Here is an 18,795-nt window from a genome sequence, read left to right as displayed (position 1 = left end):
CGATTACAAATGGTATTAGAGCAAGACACCGTGGGTTTAAATGGTTACAAATGGTATTAGAGCAAGACACCGAGCAGTGTGCCAGCGAGTGTGAAAACCTATAACTTTAGTTGGAGAGGAGAACAGTGTGCCCCAAGAGGGGTGGATTGTGAGATCCCACGTCAGTTGGAGAGGAGAATAAAACATTTTATAAAAGTGTGAAAACCTCTCCCTACCAGACCTGTTTTAAAACCTTGAAGGAAAGTCTAGAAGAGAAAATCCGAAAAGGACAATATCGGCTGGTGGTGGGCTTTGGCGGTTATAAATGTTATGAATAAAAATTATGGGACCTTATGTATGGATGTATGTCATGTGCATTGGGATATTTTTCCCATTATGTTATGCTAGTACACATGCGTACCTTCGATATTTATGTTCGCCATGATATCATGTAGGTACTTTATAGAGTTTTCGTTTATTTGAACCGAACCCAAGTCAAATAATTCCCAACTCACCTTCACAAAATATAGGATTTTGTAAACTAATATTATTCAATTATATTAAGATTTCAAGGTTACAAAATCTAATATTATTCATCATGAACTTTATTGTAATTTTAATAAAAATTAATGTAATAATTACATATAGACTTCAATTATTAGGAGTAGGTTTGAAGTTTGAAATTTATATACAAGCATCCAAAAATAATCTACAAGAACGAGTTGATTTGATATTTGAACGAGTTGACTTAAAGTTGATATTTGTACGAGTTGATTTCAAGTTAATAGTTAAATCCATGTGTTTCATTTTTCGAAGATATCATTTGAACCTGGATTGAATTAAATTGAAAAAATCTAAAAAATTTAAGTTGATTGGGTTGGTGACACAGGCAATTAAAATAGAATTTACAATTTTAGTTGAGTGGTTAGATTTTTATATATATAATTATTTTTAAAAAAAAATTTATATACGTTACATTAGTAACTAAAATGTCATAAAATTCAAATATCAAATATTTAAAAATTACAATGCATCATATCTGTTACACGTTAAATAATTTTTTTAAGAGTAAGGTAGAATTGGATTAAATTCCAATCTTATTTTTTGAGTTGGTCGGAGCTTTAAAAAATAAGATTGGAATTTAACCTGACCGAATTTAAATTCCAACGTTAAATGAACTTTCACACTATTTAGGTACGATGGTTTTAGCAAATATTCTCACAGTCCACGCACGTCCAACGTTCCAACGTGACTTTAGCCCCGTTCACGTTGCCTGCCTTATGCACGACCCAAGACCCAATAGCCCATCCTCACTCGTTCAGTGCCTAGCCCACGATCCATGCACTGGCCTAGATCCAACTACATAACCCAATCCAATACCAAGGGCGCCACAATCTGTCATACTCCAACGAGGCACACAAGGAAGGGTTCCAAAACAAAGCATAAAGAACCTAAAGAAATGGTTCAAAGAAACTAGGCTCCTTAAAATGCTATCAAAATTCTTTTTTGGAGTAAGTTGAGGACTAGAAGTTCAAAAACCAAGGTCATGAATATCGACCGAGAAGTAAGTAACTAATCTTGAATTTTTCTTAAGAAATACTTGTATGAATCGCTTAGAATTAATTGTGTATTATTTAAATGAATATGAAAGAAATAAGCAAAGATTTGTAAGTTAAGTATTTAAACCGAGCATTTTGCTAAAAAATTAAGTAACGTTACAATAACCTACTAAACGAACACCGCTGCTCATAAAATTTTAATGTTAGGCATGATATGACATGTTAAAATTATATATAAAATTCGGTGGTTATTGGTTAAGGTTAAGTAGGTAAACCAAGTAACAATGCAAAATTACTATAATGCCCCTATGGTAAACTACCTTCGATTTACGACCCAAATGACCTCCAAATATCTTGTAACTTTATAATTGGATGTGTAGTACTTCCCTACACACGGTCCACACGTGCAAGCGTGATCCAATCAGGCGAGCTCGCACACCCCTTGGGCCTGCATGGTCGGGCTAGTTGGTTTTAGCCAAACGTTCAGAGGTACATCAAACCCTCCTATATCAAGCAAAGCATGATGATGATTATCATCATCATAGTGTACGAGTTAGTACTCATCATAAAAGAGGAAGTATCCCAATTTAGTGAACATACAATATGCATGTGGTTCCTATACTTTTCATCTTAAATCATTCATGTGACACAACCCCACATTCGTTTTTAACGTCGTTTAGGGGTTGTGTATCAGAAAACTTTTCATTATCATAATGCAACACAACATCTCATGCATATATATTATCGTAACATGAGATATCATCATACATCACATGTCATCATATCATGATGCATCATCATCATAACATATCATCACATCATAATACATCACATCATCATAACATATCATAATATAATAGCAAATCACGTCATTATAACATATTAAGTAATCATAGTACATTCTATCAACATATATGACATGTGCAAGGACCACTGGCATGTGTCATCCACATAAGACAAATCTTCCGATTGAGCTGACAGTAGGGTCACTTAAATGGTTGGCCTTAGTCGAAGTTCTCCTTCCAATTTAGCTTGCTTTCGCCCTTCGAATTTATTCTCACTCATGTAGAGGCTTCACCTATTTGAAAATTCGCTCAATGGACTCAGAAAGTCGAATTCCTAACTGAATTTAATTTAAATCTAAGAAAATGAGTTTATACTGACCTTAAATCCTTTCAACAAGGTCAAATTTAGCTTCGACCGGGTCCAAAACTTAGGTAACAGTGTCAGATTTCAAAATTCGAGTCGAATAGTCGGTTTTTAGCCGAATGGAGGACACGTGTAGGGGCTGGAGCGCGTGTGGCTTGTGAGTCGAGTTGGGTCACTCTCACAGGCGCGCAAGTCGCGTTTCTGGGTGTGCATCAAGTGGATGGTGGATTGCGTCGAGGCCACGGGTGCTGGACAGATTGGAACTTCGGTTGTGGGTTGCTACCGTGCGCTTGGGTCGAGCCTCGCCGGGAATCTCGCATTTTTCGGCGACTATGTGTATATATATATTTACTTTTTTTTTTCTTTTTTTTTTTTGCACCATTACAAAAGAAAGACCATTCATCTAATATTACTTGAAAAAGAACGTAAAGCATAAGAAACGACATGAAAATTACGTCTCACTAGCCATGATACTTAGTTTATGTGAATTCATTACCGACCTTAGTAACTGAGTTACCTACCGAATATTTTTAAATATTCATCCTATACATTAACTATTTTCGACCTAATAGCAAACAATCCATGTACAAACGATGGTATCTACTATGGAGACCATGGAGTAAAACCATAAGTAGCTTCTTCCACATCTTAGCCATACTTTTATCATGAGTTTAGCATAATAGTATTTTCATTTGTTACTCTTCCGGGGTTGTTTAACCGTATTTCAACCATAGTTTTCCGATAATTGCAAGTCTATGAATATTTAAGTTCATGATAAATTTAAGATAAAATGCTTTAAATTAGCTTTGCGCATAAATCAACGGGTCTTATTTAGACTCATTCCTCTAATCTTTGGTGTGTCTTGTCAAATTAATGTTACCCTGACCCGTCAACATTTAGGTAAAGTGCATTAACTAAAACAACAAGTTGAAACACAATTAAATGGAGGCAATAAAGTTGATAATTTCACCCAAACTTTTAATTTTATTTGGATAAGTGAGAGATTTATTGAATTTTAGCCACTCGTCAGGTAGCAGTTGGTTAGATGTCAATAATTCATTGACTTGAACCAGAAGAGTCCACCATTTATTGCGAGCCACAACAGGAGGCAAAAGGCCAATATAATGACTTTTCCATCTTCTTTGGAAAGGGATGAGGCTACAGCTCATTAAAATTGACTCCTTGCCTCTTATTCATTCAATTTCAGACAGAGATATCGATTTTATCGGTAGAATTTGCTCCAAACGGGAGAGCATTTTCCGTTTAGACGGAGAATCAGAGAGACAGTAGAAAACATTCTTTTTTCCGTTAGATAAACGAGACGGGAGACGAGATTATATTCTCCATTCTCACCCCATTTAATATCATATTAATATATATATATATATGCATTTTAGTTATATATAAAAAAATAAATTAATTAATTTTGAAATTACTTCTCATAATTTTTTTTAATTGTTAACATTTATGTCGTAATATTAAAATTTAAATTTTTAAAAATGATGTTGTACAATGTTAACGTTTTATATATATATATATACTTGAAAACATTTTTATGTTTAATTTTATTTAATTTTATTTTTTTGAATTATTATTATTTTGAAAGTTGGGGCCAGAGGATGATTGTTGGCATTCAAAACAGGACTGTCCTATCCATTATTGATTATGGTCTCAACTGCCCACTATTTACCCATCTTCACCAAACAAATCATACCCTCTTTCAAAATATACTCATTTTTGATACCCAAACCTTCCAAAATGAATCCAAATTTTGAAAAGGGGCAGCTTGTAACAATTCTGAGTATCGATGGCGGCGGTATCAAAGGCATCATCCCCGGAATTCTACTCGCATTTCTCGAGTCCAAACTTCAGGTATAATATTCGTTTTCTCTATCTTGGACGTATGAATTATACTTTCTCTATACGTATAATTTGGGGTTGACCCTGTAGGAATTGGACGGCGAGGAAGCAAGATTGGCGGATTACTTCGACGTAATTGCTGGGACGAGTACCGGGGGATTAGTGACGACTATGCTTACAGCTCCGGACAAGAACAACAACAATCGACCATTGTTTGCGGCTAATAAGATTACGGAGTTTTACATCAAGGAGACTCCAAAGATTTTTCCTCAACCAAGGTTAGCTATGGTTGTGAAGTTGATTTTGTTTACTGAGTTTGATACAAATTTGATGATATTATAGGCATTTTCTTGGTGGGGTGATGAATTTGTTTGGGCGAGTGAGAGGGCCGAAGTACGACGGTAAATATCTGAGGACGGTGGTGAATGAGTTGGTCGGAGATTTGACTCTGAATCAGACACTGACCAACGTCGTGATTCCCGCTTTCGACATCAAGATTCTCCAACCCGTCATCTTCAACACCAACGATGTAATCAAAATCTTAATGTTTCAATTTTGCGTCTATTCATACATTTTCTTAAAGTCGAAAAAAGAAATTAAGTGAATATATGTTAAGAATGAAAAACTGAAGTGGAAGTGGAATAGAAAGTAGAATATTCGTTAATATTCGCTTACAGCTATATAAAATATATTTCTTAATTACACTTATACCGTCATGTATATTCTACAATATTTTTATATCTTAAATCAAATTTCATAACATGAAATCCAGGCGAAAGTAAATGCATTGAAGAATCCAAAGTTGGCGGACGTGTGCTTGGCGACGTCAGCAGCACCCACGTTCTTACCCGCTCACTTCTTCGAGACGAAGAACGAGGAAGCCAACACAATTCGCACTTACAACGTCATTGACGGTGCTGTTGCCGTTAATAATCCCGTGAGTTTTAACATGTGCCGTAAGTTAAAAAACAATCAAATGAAACTAATCTTAAATTTGGCAGACATTAGCAGCCATATCCCACATAAACAGGCAAATTGCAGTGCATCAAATAGAAACGGCAAGGATCAAAGCAAATGATGCAAGAAGAATGCTTGTTCTATCTCTAGGGACTGGCTTGCCTAAACGTGAAGAGAAGTATAATGCAACGCAAGCTTCAGAATGGGGAGCTCTTAGTTGGATATTTCAGCTAAACAGTGGTTCCACTCCAATCATTGAATTTTTTACCGACGCGAGTTCCGACATGGTTGACTTTCATGTGTCGACCCTTTTTCAGGCTCTGAAGGTTGACCAAAACTATCTTCGAATTCAGGTAATGCTAGTTTATATGTCATTTGTGTATGAAGAGGAAAAGAGTGATAGGTTGAGGTTTGTGTATGAACAGGATGACTCGTTGACGGGCGACGCTGCAACAGTGGATATAGCAACGGCGGAGAACTTAGAAAAGCTCGTGAAGATTGGAGAGGAGTTACTAAAGAAATCCGTGTCGAGGGTTAATTTGGAAACAGGAAGATATGAGGTTGTTGAAGGAGAAGGTACTAATGAGGAAGCCCTCACCGAGTTTGCTAAATTGCTCCATGAAGAACGAAAGTTAAGGCTACGCAGTTGAGAAGAGAGACTTTGTGTGCACAATTACACCTCACAATGCAGCAATCGCATGTCTCACTACTTTGTCTACCATATGAGAGTCACCATCTGATGTGTCTCCTGATATCGTTGTAAATTTTTCATTTGTTTGCTTAGTGTGGTTTAAGTGGTTAATAATGGCTGAGAGAGATCTGTAAACAAGAATGATAATGCAAAATAAATAAATAAATAAAAGTGTTCGAGAAAACCAAGATAAAAGCAGGTGAGGTGTAAATGGTATAATAACCTATTTTTTGAGGTTTCAAATTACTGGCTGTTCCTGAACTCTAGAGTGAAAAAAGGAGACAAAATTTTGTATTTTTGTTAACACAGGTGACACAAAAGAGTAATTTTATAAAGAAACATCCAAATACAAAAAAGTATTAAAGTTACGAAAGCTTTTCGTGGAAGTTATAAACACAAAATAGATACAAATCACAAGCATTTCAAAATACATGATTAAATGTAGAAAACACAACACAAGCCTAAAGTCCCTTCTATAGCCGCATGACCCTGCACACTTGCTCATGCTCATGACTGTTTGATTCTCCTGAAAAATAAATAATTCAAGAACAAGTATAAAAATATTCGGTAAATAACGTATTTATAGGTATTTATGGAAACTTCTCCTATTCAATGTTCTTAAGACTTGTATTCATTCAAGTTCTTCAAGTTATCCACTCTATGGCATTGGGTTCATACTAGCTCTATTAGGCTTTCATAGTCATATATCCTACACACCTATTTCAAGGGTGTAAATCACCCCTCTCACATAATTTAGAGTTTTGGGTGCACTTAATCTTACTTTCCTATTCTCCAAGATTTATTTAGGTCATCGTGCTTCTTGCACATAAGTCAGGGTGCACTCATCTATCTCGAACTCTAGGGTAAGTAGGTGGAGTTATCACTCTGTGTAGGTAACCTCTCAATCTCCCTTTAACTCCACACAAACCAACTAGCTAAGCGTTTAACCGAAACCTCCCTTGATGATGCTAACAAGCTCCCTATTTCCATGCAATATCATGCCCTTAAATAGTCCAAACTCTCCCCTAAGCACAATCAGGGCTCCCTCAATAACATCCTCTTGGTCCTAGGTGGGTAATATCACAATCCTATATATTAAGTAGACTCTCACTAGTCAAGGTAAGTTGGTGATTAGAGGTTGCGCCCAACGGTTCTATGTAGTAGAAGTCAACCCATATAATCGTAATAGACCCTAATTAAGGTTCTATTACTAAAGAAAAGTAAAATAGAAGTTAAAGGCACACTAATTCATCATGCATGTACTCTCAGTCACATAGCATCAATCTAATCATATGTCAAGGCATAATTAAGATTTCGAGCCTCTTACCATGCTTCTAAGAATACTAAAAGGCAATAAATCATATCATCGTGCATAATCATCATAAAGTATCTATAAATAAATCATCATAAAGTATCTATAAATATCATGCTAGAGTCCCAACGTTGTTGATGAATCATGCAGAGTCAAATTCAGCATAATAAAAGCCTAAAACATGCAACTGAACTAAACTGTTCAAAAATTCAGCATAACAAAAGCCTAAAACATGCAACTGAACTAAACTGTTCAAATATTCCAATTCCATCGTTTAGCTATCCATTTTCACGCTCGATCATATAACATGTCAAAAATAAATGAATTGATCAAAATAGTGTATTCTATTGCAATACAATTTTGTTCTTGAGGGAGTGCTCTTATTTGGCCACGGATTTAGTCTAATTGGAAGGATCCGAAAACATTGTAGGACTGATGCAAAGAAAAAGAACGCATAACTAAAAAAAGGCCATCCAGCGTTCAGTAGTCAATCTATTGTTCAATGATAACCAAACCATCCTAGAGATGTTATAAAATGGATAATTCTTAAAGTAGAGTTGGAGAAGAATATAACTCACTAAGAACTACTAACCAAACATTCATACAGCCGACATACCCTCCTGATCCCGATCCCGATCCCACACCCCGACGACCCCAATTGATCCATGTTTCAGCTAAGGAATGGTATGGAGACAGTTAAAAACAATAAGCCAAAAGAAACCAAATAATCAGACATTGAAAGATATCGACTCTCCATAAATATGGCAATTCATGCCGTTGATTTATCAAGCCATCAGCCATCACTACTAATTCAATGCTGGTTTGTCTCTCATCAGTATGGCCGATACCTCCAGTCTGCTCTAGATGGTCTTCCACCACCAACTCCATAACCCCACTGCACAATATAAACCCATTAATCTTTAAAAAAGCTTAAAAGAAAAAATAAATCATGTTGAAGTAACCTTTTTAAATGCTTTTGACTTTTTGACTCATCAAAAGCACTCAAAAGTATTTTGCCAAAAAATGCTTATCATAAAACACTTTCAAAGTTCAGAAACCAAACCTTCAAATAATTTCTAAAGAATCTTTAATCAAAATGTTTATAATCCTAATTGTAGGGCACTTGGGAGGTTCTGAGAGGCACCAGTAAATGTAAAGCTCGCTAAATGTGGTGGACAACCTATCAATCACTACCTAAATTTTAACCAACTTGAATATAATTTAAATAGAAACAGAGCCACTTACATCATCAAAGTCCAGGCTTCCATACATCCTTCCATAAGTCCTCATAGGTCCACCATAGCTCCCAAAAGATTCTGCCGCGCTATTCATCACAAAAGGTCCACTTGGTCCAGCTGCTCCAGCATCATCAAGAGGAGTGGCTGAATCGATAGCAACCTGCAGATTCCAATTGTGAGATAAGATTCATAACCCAAGATTGAAGCTTACGTAATAATCATATAACTAATAACTAGTAACCATTACTCGCAAAAGGCAGAAAAGAACAGTCGCTGGCAATGCCCTTCTAGTGAGGAAAGTGACATGCAGTAGAATACCTGTTGTCCACAAATCTCATGAGATCTTCGAGATACACGATCTGCTACACCATCTTCAGCAAAAGTTACGAAACCAAAACCTCGATGACCAGATCTTTTAGGATCCTACATTCGTCAGTAACAACTGAACCGTTATGCTATCTCAATTCAGTCACTCATAAAAAGTGGAGCATTAACTAAATCTAATTTTACCTTGGGTACATAGACATCCAATATACGGCCAAATCTACCAAAGTATTGGCGGAGATCATCAGCAGATGCTTCTTGTGGGAGCCTACCAATAAAAATCTTTTTTCCCATCCCTCGAAATTCCCTTCCTGATCCAATGACATGGGGAATCATCATAACAATATTCACCAAGACCAAGCATCACATGAACAAGGATACTATCAGAGATACATACTCCCACCATAAACTGAGACTGGATGGTCGTATAAGGTAGGAGCACCAAGTGCTGCATATCTTGTTGCTGCAGAAATATAAGCATTGTATGCACCATATCCTCCTCCTCCTCCTCCACCACCACCACCACCACCACCCCCTCCTCGCGGCATTTTCCCTATGGGCCTGAAATCATCATCCTGGAAAAATAGTGTATTGACCTCAATTAGACGAACAAAATCATTACAAACTAAAAAGAATCCTTCGGTCTTCAAAAAAAAAGAAAAAAAAAATCCATCAAAAGGTAAATATGGTGTTATAAAGATAACAGCAAAATCTTGCCTTGGGGGTCGCTCTGTCAACAACTACTGCAGAACCTCCTAATTCATGAGTTTCAGCCATCAAATTCTCTACAGAGTCTACAAGATAGTAGTTGCTACATTTAGTGCCTGGAAATCGGCAACCACGAAATAGCATGGTTGAACTTTTATATTAATGTGAAAACGTTACAATGCAGATTGTCAATAAAACAAAATTAGAAGGAAAACCAAGGTGCACTGCAGGAGGATAAAAAAGCCTCTCTGGAACTTTCTTAAGGACAGCACACTTTAGTCGGCGAGAGGAAAGAAAAAGAACCATGAACAGTTTTAAATGTCCCTCTCCTCTTCCCCCACTGCTTGTCCCTTCCCACCCCCTCCGACCATGATTCACCATGATACTGAGAAAATGATAGTGACCATGGTGTTCTACAAGTTTTGATCCAAAACAAGAAACATTCATTCTTTACCTTCAAAATTGAATAGTCTTGATTCAAACTCAATTTCATGTGCAAGGTCAATGTGTAAAAGATTTAAGTTACCATGGAGTTTAGGTTAAGTTCACTTAAACAGGCTTGCTCTTTGAAGAGTTCAATTATGGGATGACTAAATTTAGAAGTGGCTTGCTCTGAGTAGAATTATATTCACTTAAACTGGCTTGCTCTTTGAAGAGTTAGGCCTTATTCAAGCTAGATTGTGGAAAGATGGTAAAAAAATCATTTTGTACCTTTGAATTCTGAAGATGTATTTTCTAATCAATTGAAGTTGGAGAAAAAAAGAAAGAGTTTCAAGAAAAAAAATGAAAGGAAAAAACAAGAAGTGAATAGTTATAGAAAAAATCAGTGGAAAGAAGAGTGAAAAAGGAGATGAAATTGAAAAATGAAGGAGAGTGAGTTGTTTGAGAGTGGTAGCAGAGAGAATGTTTTCCCATAAACCAATCTTTGTACTTATGTATCCGGAAATCTTTGAACAGTGTAGAAAAACTCAACTACTGCACTAGTAAACAATTAAAAGGATCCGTATTCGGACGGAATATTTTCAGAAATTGAAGAAACAAACCAAAAGTTGCCAACTTGAACTCTGCAATCATATCTTATATCAATATAAAAAGATGATCCAACCTGAACTTGCAAAAGTGATGAAACCTATTCCACGATGGATTTTTGAGCCCTGGTCCTGAATAATTAACAAATGTTAAAAGATGTTAATATACACTGCACAAAAACATGGGTGACCCATATTTTCCAATTCACGAAGTACATGTACACCTGATAAGTGAAAATAGGAATAGAGAATCCACAGAACTAATTTCCTAGTTTAGTGAAAGGAAAACGTACCTTCGGCATGTATAGATCTGTTATTTCTCCATATTTCTCAAAATGACTGCAACAAACATGAAGTTCATTTCCATCAAGAATTTGTAAACCAAATAACAAAAAAAGGTCATCAACTCATAAATAAAAAACATGAATCAACTTCTTAAGACAAATGTTGCAACTCTTCTACGAGATGCTTGAATAGTGTTTTAGTGGATTCTTAAAAGGCCTTAGTGCCATCCGAAGGATACTAACAATCTTCTCTCCGATAACCATCAGATAATGAAATTCTTACAAAGTTACATTTGGGTATATAGCTTGAAAGCTTTACCAAAGTCCTTGTGGATTGAGTCAACAGACTCTGACTCTTAAGAGATGTCTAAAAACCCTGAAGGAACAGGTTTCCTTGCAGGTACCTACTTTTTCTAGGCAATAAAATTAATTTTATTATTTATTAGTTTAAATAATTCATTTAATGAAAATATGAAACTTCCTATTCGTCTGTCAATAGAAAAGGTTAATTAAAGGTCAATAGAATAATTGTAATAATTTGAGACACACTTGAGGGGCAGATGCAAGCACGGTTCATCCCCGAATTAAATTTTAAAATGTTTGTCCCTGCAACATCGCCATTTGAAACAGAAAGGCCACACAAAATTTTGTGATATGAGATGGATTTATTTATTTTTTGTAGAAGAAACCGCACTTTCTTTGAGAAAATAAAAGAAAATATATGGGTATAGATAAAATAAGACCCACAAAAGAACGTCTCATAAACTATGCAAAGGGACTTCAATCCAACAAAATCAAACCAAGATCATAATTACAAAAAGGCCAAGTGACCGACACCCACACCTCTCTAAAAATTCTACAATTCCTCTCCAGCCAAACCCCCCATGGTATGGCAAAAGAAACTGGCATGCCAAAAAACAGTGTCCTTCTCACGAAAAAGTAAGCCCAGGAGAACCTCCTCTGTCAAACCCAACATAAATTATAAGAATCTAACGGGCCCAAAAAATTCGGACAAACGAGCAACCCACAACAGATGATACAAATACTCGGTCTGACACCTACATAGAATGCACCACCATAGAAACAACACGAGAAGAATGCCTCTAGACAGGTCCAAATTGTTGATTCTCTCATGTAAAACCTGCTACACAAATATATTATCCTCTTAGGGATTTGCACTTTCCAGACCAGGGAGAAAGCAAACACAGAAAGAGGGAGAACAGGCCAGGCTGAACCAATAGAAAGCGCTACAAGAGAAGCCCCTACATGGATCCAGGGTCTAGAACCTAGCGTCCCTCCCCCCGCGAAGAACATATCACCCGCCCCTAAGGAATCGAAAGACGGCGCACAACATCCAAAGCCTCTCTTTTTGAGAAATTGCGGAAAAAACTCAAGGACAGCAAGGAAGGGTCAGAGGACAGGAAGACATAAGCCATGAAGTGTAACTTCTTGCTCGATATTTGATAAGCTATACAAGCATGGGAGCTAGATTTATTTATCAATAAGTTACATAAGCAAGCGTACCTCTCCTAACTCCCTTCTTTCCCTTGAGTACTCCATCTTTCCTATTATGTCAGCCCCACAAATTCGTAACACATCGATGCATCCCCCTTTAACTAACTAATTACAAAATCAATCCTCACTCTTTCCTCACGCATACATTCCTTAGACTTTATCGGAGGATTATCATTCTGTCATTCCCACATATAATGATGTGAATAGAAAATTAACAAATAGTCATTCAACTGCCACCTCAAAGTTCTTTATCTCTCAAGTTGCTACGAAGTTTCATTGAGAAGTTCTCAATTTCTCTCATGCCTCCACAACTTCCTTCGACGTTCTATAACCTGCATACTCTTGGTGCGATTCAATATTTTTCTTCTTTCATCTTTTTTCCCGTCCTCTTCTAAATTAGTCTCTACCTCCTATTCACTGATAATTCCACGTCAGATTCAAGCTCAAAAAGTTTCTGGCGACAAAGTTCCATTAAGAGGTTTGTACTTTCTCAGTTCTCCACAGACTTCCTTAAATGATCTATAGCCTGAATTCTTTAGGCCAGATTCAATCTTTTTTTCTACTTCCAGCTTTGTTGCCTGTTCTCTTCCCAATTCCTCTTCAGCCTTCACCGATAAATCCCAATCAAATTTCTAGCATGGACAGGAGAGACGCACAAAACACAACATGGACACAGTAAGACGGAATTTTCTAAAAAGTTCAGGACACAAACGTGACTAGAATACACTAATTAAAATATACACTTTTTTAAATAAATATTGTATACCATCAGCAAATCTGAAGTCAGTAAGCCTATGTGTATGCTTGGAAAAAAGATTTTGATGTATTAACTCAGTAAATTGTTTTGTCCTATATTACTATTTTTCTTTTCTTTTCTTTTCTTTTCTTTTCTTTTTTAAGAACGTTTGTTTTAATAAAGAATCAAGCTTTCATTGAGAGAAAATGAAAGAATAAAAAGGCATATAAGAAAACCGAATCCACAAAAGGAACGGCCATCATCAAGTGAAATAAGACCTATTTATTATGCTTAACAAGGATTTAACATGTGCCTAACAAGTGTCCAACGTGTAGCCATCGTGTTCAACTAATGTCTGATATATATTGATTGTGCACAAAATCACACCAAACTACCTGCGGAAGGCAGCCTCAGTCACAGATTGTGAAATCCTTGCTACAAATATCCTCGTAACTCTCTTTGGAGGTGCTCTCATCTCTTCCTGTCAACAGAAAATATGATACGAATATGATACAAATATTTCCTGAAAATATGATCATTTCCAGGATATGCTTTTCAGTTCAAAACATATGATACAAATATGTATGCATACAAATCAAAACATAGTACTCGCACTTTAAATGATTTATTTATTCAAAAAGAAGATAAAAATGAAGGGGATTCTAGACAAGGAAAATGTATGTAAGGAAGGCAAATTAAAAAGGGAAAGAGAGAAAAAGAGAAACTAACCTTTGGTGTGGCAACTTTAACTTCCAGCATTCTATTGCCAAGGAAGTGCTCATTAGATAGCACATTCTGCAACAAAGAGGTGTAAGGCATCAGGCATCCGGCATCAGGCATCAAGTCAACGAAACGTGAAGATATTGAAGATAGTCCTACCTTAGCATCTTCATCGGTTGCAAAGGTCACATACCCAAAACCACGAGACCGACCAGTTGACCTCTCCTGACATATAAGGAAAAAAAAAAGCATATGACTACCAAAAAAGGACTCGAAAATAAAAATGTATCTACACAAAATTAGCCACAACAAGCATCCACTGTCTTCATATGTACAATCCACCAGGGAAAACAAAGCTGATAAAAATATATTAGAAAAAATAATTGAAAACCAACTTTCGTTGACAAAACAAACAAGAATGTAGGAGGGGCATCTAAAACCATAGCCCAACAAGAGAAGCAATCCAAATCCAAACAAGCTATACAAAACAGGGCTTCAATCCAAGACAACAAGGCCTACCAAAAAGTACAAAATTTCTTATAAACGACCTAAAGAGACACATTAGGCCATCTACTGTGTGTTTTTGTGTCCAAGCATCAAAAGATTTGGATCATACTTTCTGGGGTTGTCTTTTTACTTGGAGTACCAAAAGCGACACATTAGGCCATCTACAGTGTGTTTTTGTGTGCAAACATCAAAAGATTTGAATAAGACTTTCTGAAGTTGTCTTTTTACTTGGAGTACCTAATGAAGATTGTAAAATATTTTTGGTTTTTGCTTGGGTCTGAACAAGAGATGGCAAGAAATGGATTTTTAACTTTTAGAATGAAGATGTTTAACTTAATTTAAAATTATGTTCTTGAAATTTAAATAATAATTAAAAAAATTTCAAATTAACTTTTCTAAATAACATTCCTGCAAACTAAACATGTTTCACTTCCTAGCATATGAAACTCATATTTCTGCACATCCAAACATAAACAGCACATACATTCCTACAACCTGAACGCCAATAGATCAAGCATGCCATGGCACACAGAAAAGCCCACACTTGGTGTATTGCTTCAAAACAGCTAGGCACCCTAGATAAGGCCAGCTTGAGGCACGGGCATCGATAGCTGAGGTGGCACCTCAATGCTTGAAGCCCTAATTTCTAATAATGTTTTAGGAAGAAAATAAAAGCATTCCTAACACCTTCATTTTTCCTCCACAATCTCTAATAAAAGCTTTTAATTCTTAAAATTTTCATTAGTTCTTATTCATAACAATCTTCATGTTCATGTATTATATAAAGTGTTTACAAATCTTTTTTCTTTTAAAGTCATTACGCTCCAGTGCACCTCACACTTTTAAAATCACTGAATTCATGACAAAGGCATGCTTTCTTAAAAACCCATAAGAAAGAATGACAGTACGAACGCATCATACGAATAGGGGAAATGGCAAACCTTCATGACAATACAATCCTCCAACTCTCCAAATTTGCTCATGTAGTCTCTTAGCCCTTCTGTATCGATGTCCCATGGAATGCCGAGAACCTAAATTTCACGAAATAAATAAATAAAACGAATCGAACCCTTAACCAAATTACTTGATAGAAGAAAAAACTAACCACAAGCTTCCGATCCATGATGAATTGGGGCAGTTAACGCAATGAAATTGAACCCTAAAAGTGAAAAAAGAATATCTCACTCTCCTCCTGTTCTTCCTCGCTCGCTCGCTCTAAGACCCACGCTCACTCTCCCCAAATCTCTCGCACTCGCTCCCTGCACACAATAAGAAGAAGAAGCACACCTCTTTCTCACACACAATAGTTAAATACCAAATCAATCTCACGGATTCCATCACTCGTTTGTTCCTTGTTTCAATTTCTTGTTTGCGATTAAAGCTTCAAAATAACAATTGAAACAAACAAAAAAGTATAGATTCGTGGATAACGCGCTCAACTGACCTTTAATCAGATTTTCTGGGAATTCAAGGAACACCTAGAGCAGATCTCATCTCTCTCCCTCCTCTCCTGTTTCCTTTTATTATTTATTTTTATCTTTAACTTATTGTTTATGATACGAATGAGCTAATCCTCCATTAAGTTTCATTTTAATAACATATTTTTAAGCCTTATTTATTCCCTAATTTAGTTTGGCCCCAATTTGATTCATATAACTTAAAATCTTAATATATTTGTTTCGACTAGAAATAGGCCTTATTAAAAGAGGGGGATTTTGTCTCAACTAAAATTGAGAAAAGCTACTAGAGGGCCGAAAAATCTACCTCCCAACTCTACGGTGCAGGTTTCTTTTGCTCTTAATCTCAAATTAATTAATCAATTATTAATATTTTAAATTGTCAGAATAACCATTTCAACTCATTTTTCAATCACTCAAATTAGAACTAAAATTAAGAAGTTTCATCCAAATAAGATACCTAACGTGATGATGTGATGGCAAAATTGTAAAGTATAAAATAACAAAGGGCCATTACTTTTCAAAAGAAATAAAATCATTTCAATTATAAAAATATGTATTATTATATTATTACATTTCAAAAAATAAATAATAACAATAAATTTGAAATGTTTTAATATTTATTTTATAATATATATAATAAAATAAAATAAAACATTAAAAAAATTATTTTATTGTCCACTCTAAATTTTGAAGACTCTCAATTTTGAAGACTCTCTTTGCAAACCTTCCCATTTTATTTTTGTTTTCGTATCTTTTCAATTTTTTTTTTTTTTTTGTTCATCTTAGATGTTTATTGTATCTTCCAATTTTATTTCTTGTTCATCGTCATTTATTGTAGTTTATTGTAGTGTGAGGAAATAGTTGTGAGTGATCAAATTGTAAATCTATTCTGTTAGAGAGTTATGGTGTGTTCCTATAAAAATTCATACAATTGTACCGATTTGATCATAAACCGTAGAAATGATTGAGTTTGCTCTTGAATTCGTAAAAAAGTCGTATAGCAGTTGGACTCTGATCCGAAGAAAGAGTCAAGAAAGATTTATTCAAATTTCGAAGACGTGCTTGAGGGTGGAGTACGTTGATATAAAACCACTGTGTTATATTTTCTAACTTTTTCCTATTTAATTTTGGAGTTGTTATTAAGATTTATTTCTTTTATAATTGAACTATTTTATTGTATTAGTAGATTGATATATAAGATTGGGTCATATCTTCTAACTTTTTCTATTTAATTTCAAAGTTGTTATTAAGATTTATTTCTTTTAGAATTGTGTGCAGTTATTTGTTGAACTATTTTATTGTATTAATTATTCAAGCTTTTAATCACATTTAAATAATTTTATTGTTAAAATCCTATTCGGCCCTTTAGGGATGCCATACCGATCCAACATTTGTTTCCCGACTTCTTCATAAAACTTAAAGATGGTGTTATAGGGAAGATCTAGGGATTCATTTCATATCTTCTCATGGATCATAGCCTTAGTTATACATTCTTCGTTGAAAAACTTATCTTCCCCGAAATTCAAACCCAAAAGCTCTTTGTTTGACAGTTGATTCTAGAGCTTTTCAGAGCGTGATTTCTTAATGAAAGTTCTTCCTTATACTCCCCTCAAGCAAAAGGATTTGTTTTGGAGCCACATTTTTAAGTGTGTGGTCTTAATTTTGAAATTCGATCATCAGTCTGCAACTTACCCAAAGACGCAGAATTTGGTTTCTTCGGACAACTTGATCCCCCGATTTCTTCATCAAAGATGTTCAATTTAGTCTTCTAAAGATAAAAGATATGCTCAATTTTGGAGGGAAATGGATTGTAAGTAATAGTTCAATCTTTACCCCCAAACCTTGCCCGAAAACATTTTTCTTTAATTGTACACGTTTCGAGACTTATTAACCTTCGTAGTCTTTTATGAAAATGTTCTTTAGAGGTGCAAAAACTAAATGAGATAGGTTTCTCTAAACGAATTTGTGCATAGGGTCAATTTAGATTTTCAAGCTTCAACCTCCTTACATTAGTGACCGTCCAAATTGGAAAAATCTGTTTGAGACACCTTCAAAACTCAATTCTTTCACCAAACTCGTGGGTAATCTTATCTAGAAGGTGTAGAAACGAGTTTGAAGGAAAATGGTGAACTATGAATCTCGAATTTGAAAGAATTTTGAGAGTAGAAAACCAAAATATCAAAGGCTATAATTCGCTATGGAAGACTCAATTTACCTCAATTCTTGCTCCAAATGGAAGCCTTACTTCACACTTTATAGAGAAAGCTTAAACCGATATTGATACCTCGTGAATTTGAGGTTGAGTTTTTTAGATTTTCTACCAAAAATGTCCCTCTCATGAGTGGGCAACTAGTCATACCTTAAGAGGTATTTTGGTCATTTTCCCCGACTTTTTTTGAAATCTGTCATTAATGAAATAAAAGACTTAATTAAGAAGAAAAAAAATGGAGAAAGAAAATGAAAGAAAAAAAAGGGGAGAGAGGGAGAGCATAGAGAGAGAAAAAAAAGAATATAGCGGGTTGACTCAACTTCCGACCACCTAGAGTCTGATTCTGACAAAACTTTCTTAAAGCATTTTAGAGATAAGTCTGGACACTTGAATCGTCCAAAACCATCGAAAAACGAGAAAGATCATGAGGCTGTTTTGAATTTTTCATTTTAGGTTTTTCTCTAGTTCGATGAGATTTAGAAAGAATTAGGTTTTTAGATTTTAATACGAAGATCTTGGAAGGATTTTGCATTTTTTTTTTTTTTTTTTTTTTTTTTTT

At 35.4% G+C, this 18,795-nt stretch overlaps 2 protein-coding genes across 6 annotated transcripts; one reads left to right on the top strand and one right to left on the bottom strand.

Moving 5' to 3' along the window:
- Window positions 1–4,374: 4,374 nt before the first annotated feature.
- On the top strand, window positions 4,375–6,396 carry LOC111451061 (patatin-like protein 3). Of its 2 annotated transcripts, XM_023091313.1 has the most exons (7): window positions 4,375–4,559; window positions 4,638–4,825; window positions 4,890–5,076; window positions 5,320–5,484; window positions 5,549–5,857; window positions 5,930–6,167; window positions 6,198–6,396. In XM_023091313.1, exons 1-6 carry the CDS (start codon window positions 4,446–4,448, stop codon window positions 6,152–6,154), a joined length of 1,188 nt encoding a protein of 395 aa, XP_022947081.1. In that variant the 5' UTR covers window positions 4,375–4,445; the 3' UTR covers window positions 6,155–6,167; window positions 6,198–6,396. The 2 variants fall into 2 exon arrangements, with proteins under 2 accessions (XP_022947081.1, XP_022947080.1); XM_023091312.1 differs by having other exon boundaries at window positions 4,376–4,559; window positions 5,930–6,396.
- A 1,566-nt stretch (window positions 6,397–7,962) lies between these two features.
- On the bottom strand, window positions 7,963–16,103 carry LOC111451705 (RNA-binding protein Musashi homolog 2-like). 4 transcript variants are annotated; one of them, XR_002712019.1, is made up of 14 exons: window positions 16,012–16,103; window positions 15,673–15,826; window positions 15,509–15,598; window positions 14,220–14,285; window positions 14,070–14,135; window positions 13,736–13,821; window positions 11,099–11,144; window positions 10,883–10,937; window positions 9,787–9,863; window positions 9,467–9,644; window positions 9,256–9,380; window positions 8,993–9,168; window positions 8,753–8,905; window positions 7,963–8,402 (listed from the first exon to the last, which is right to left on the bottom strand). XR_002712019.1 is itself a non-coding variant. In XM_023092221.1 (14 exons), the coding sequence occupies exons 2-14, from the start codon at window positions 15,688–15,690 to the stop codon at window positions 8,340–8,342; spliced, it is 1,128 nt and encodes a 375-aa protein (XP_022947989.1). In that variant the 5' UTR covers window positions 15,691–15,826; window positions 16,012–16,103; the 3' UTR covers window positions 7,963–8,339. The 4 variants fall into 4 exon arrangements, 3 of the variants coding, with proteins under 3 accessions (XP_022947989.1, XP_022947990.1, XP_022947991.1); XM_023092221.1 differs by having other exon boundaries at window positions 9,064–9,168; XM_023092222.1 differs by having other exon boundaries at window positions 9,064–9,168; window positions 9,473–9,644.
- Between the last annotated feature and the right edge of the window lie 2,692 nt (window positions 16,104–18,795).

This window comes from Cucurbita moschata, unplaced genomic scaffold (assembly GCF_002738365.1).
Source record: "Cucurbita moschata cultivar Rifu unplaced genomic scaffold, Cmos_1.0 Cmo_Scf00013, whole genome shotgun sequence".
Taxonomy (NCBI): domain Eukaryota; kingdom Viridiplantae; phylum Streptophyta; class Magnoliopsida; order Cucurbitales; family Cucurbitaceae; genus Cucurbita; species Cucurbita moschata.
The sequence above is the reverse complement of the archived record's forward strand: the minus strand, read 5'-3'. Positions and strand labels throughout refer to the sequence as shown.

Excerpts from the sequence above, each read along its gene's own strand:
- LOC111451705 (XM_023092221.1), bottom strand. Across the intron at positions 11,145-13,735 it reads ACTGAGGCTGCCTTCCGCAG|TCATTTTGAGAAATATGGAG; the intron begins GTAGTTTGGTGT and ends TGTTTGTTGCAG. Across the intron at positions 9,645-9,786 it reads TTGACAGAGCGACCCCCAAG|GATGATGATTTCAGGCCCAT; the intron begins GCAAGATTTTGC and ends CTATTTTTCCAG.
- LOC111451061 (XM_023091313.1), top strand. The coding sequence starts at position 4,446 with ATGAATCCAAATTTTGAAAAGGGGCAGCTTGTAACAATTCTGAGTATC. Across the intron at positions 4,560-4,637 it reads TTCTCGAGTCCAAACTTCAG|GAATTGGACGGCGAGGAAGC; the intron begins GTATAATATTCG and ends TTGACCCTGTAG. Across the intron at positions 5,077-5,319 it reads TCATCTTCAACACCAACGAT|GCGAAAGTAAATGCATTGAA; the intron begins GTAATCAAAATC and ends CATGAAATCCAG.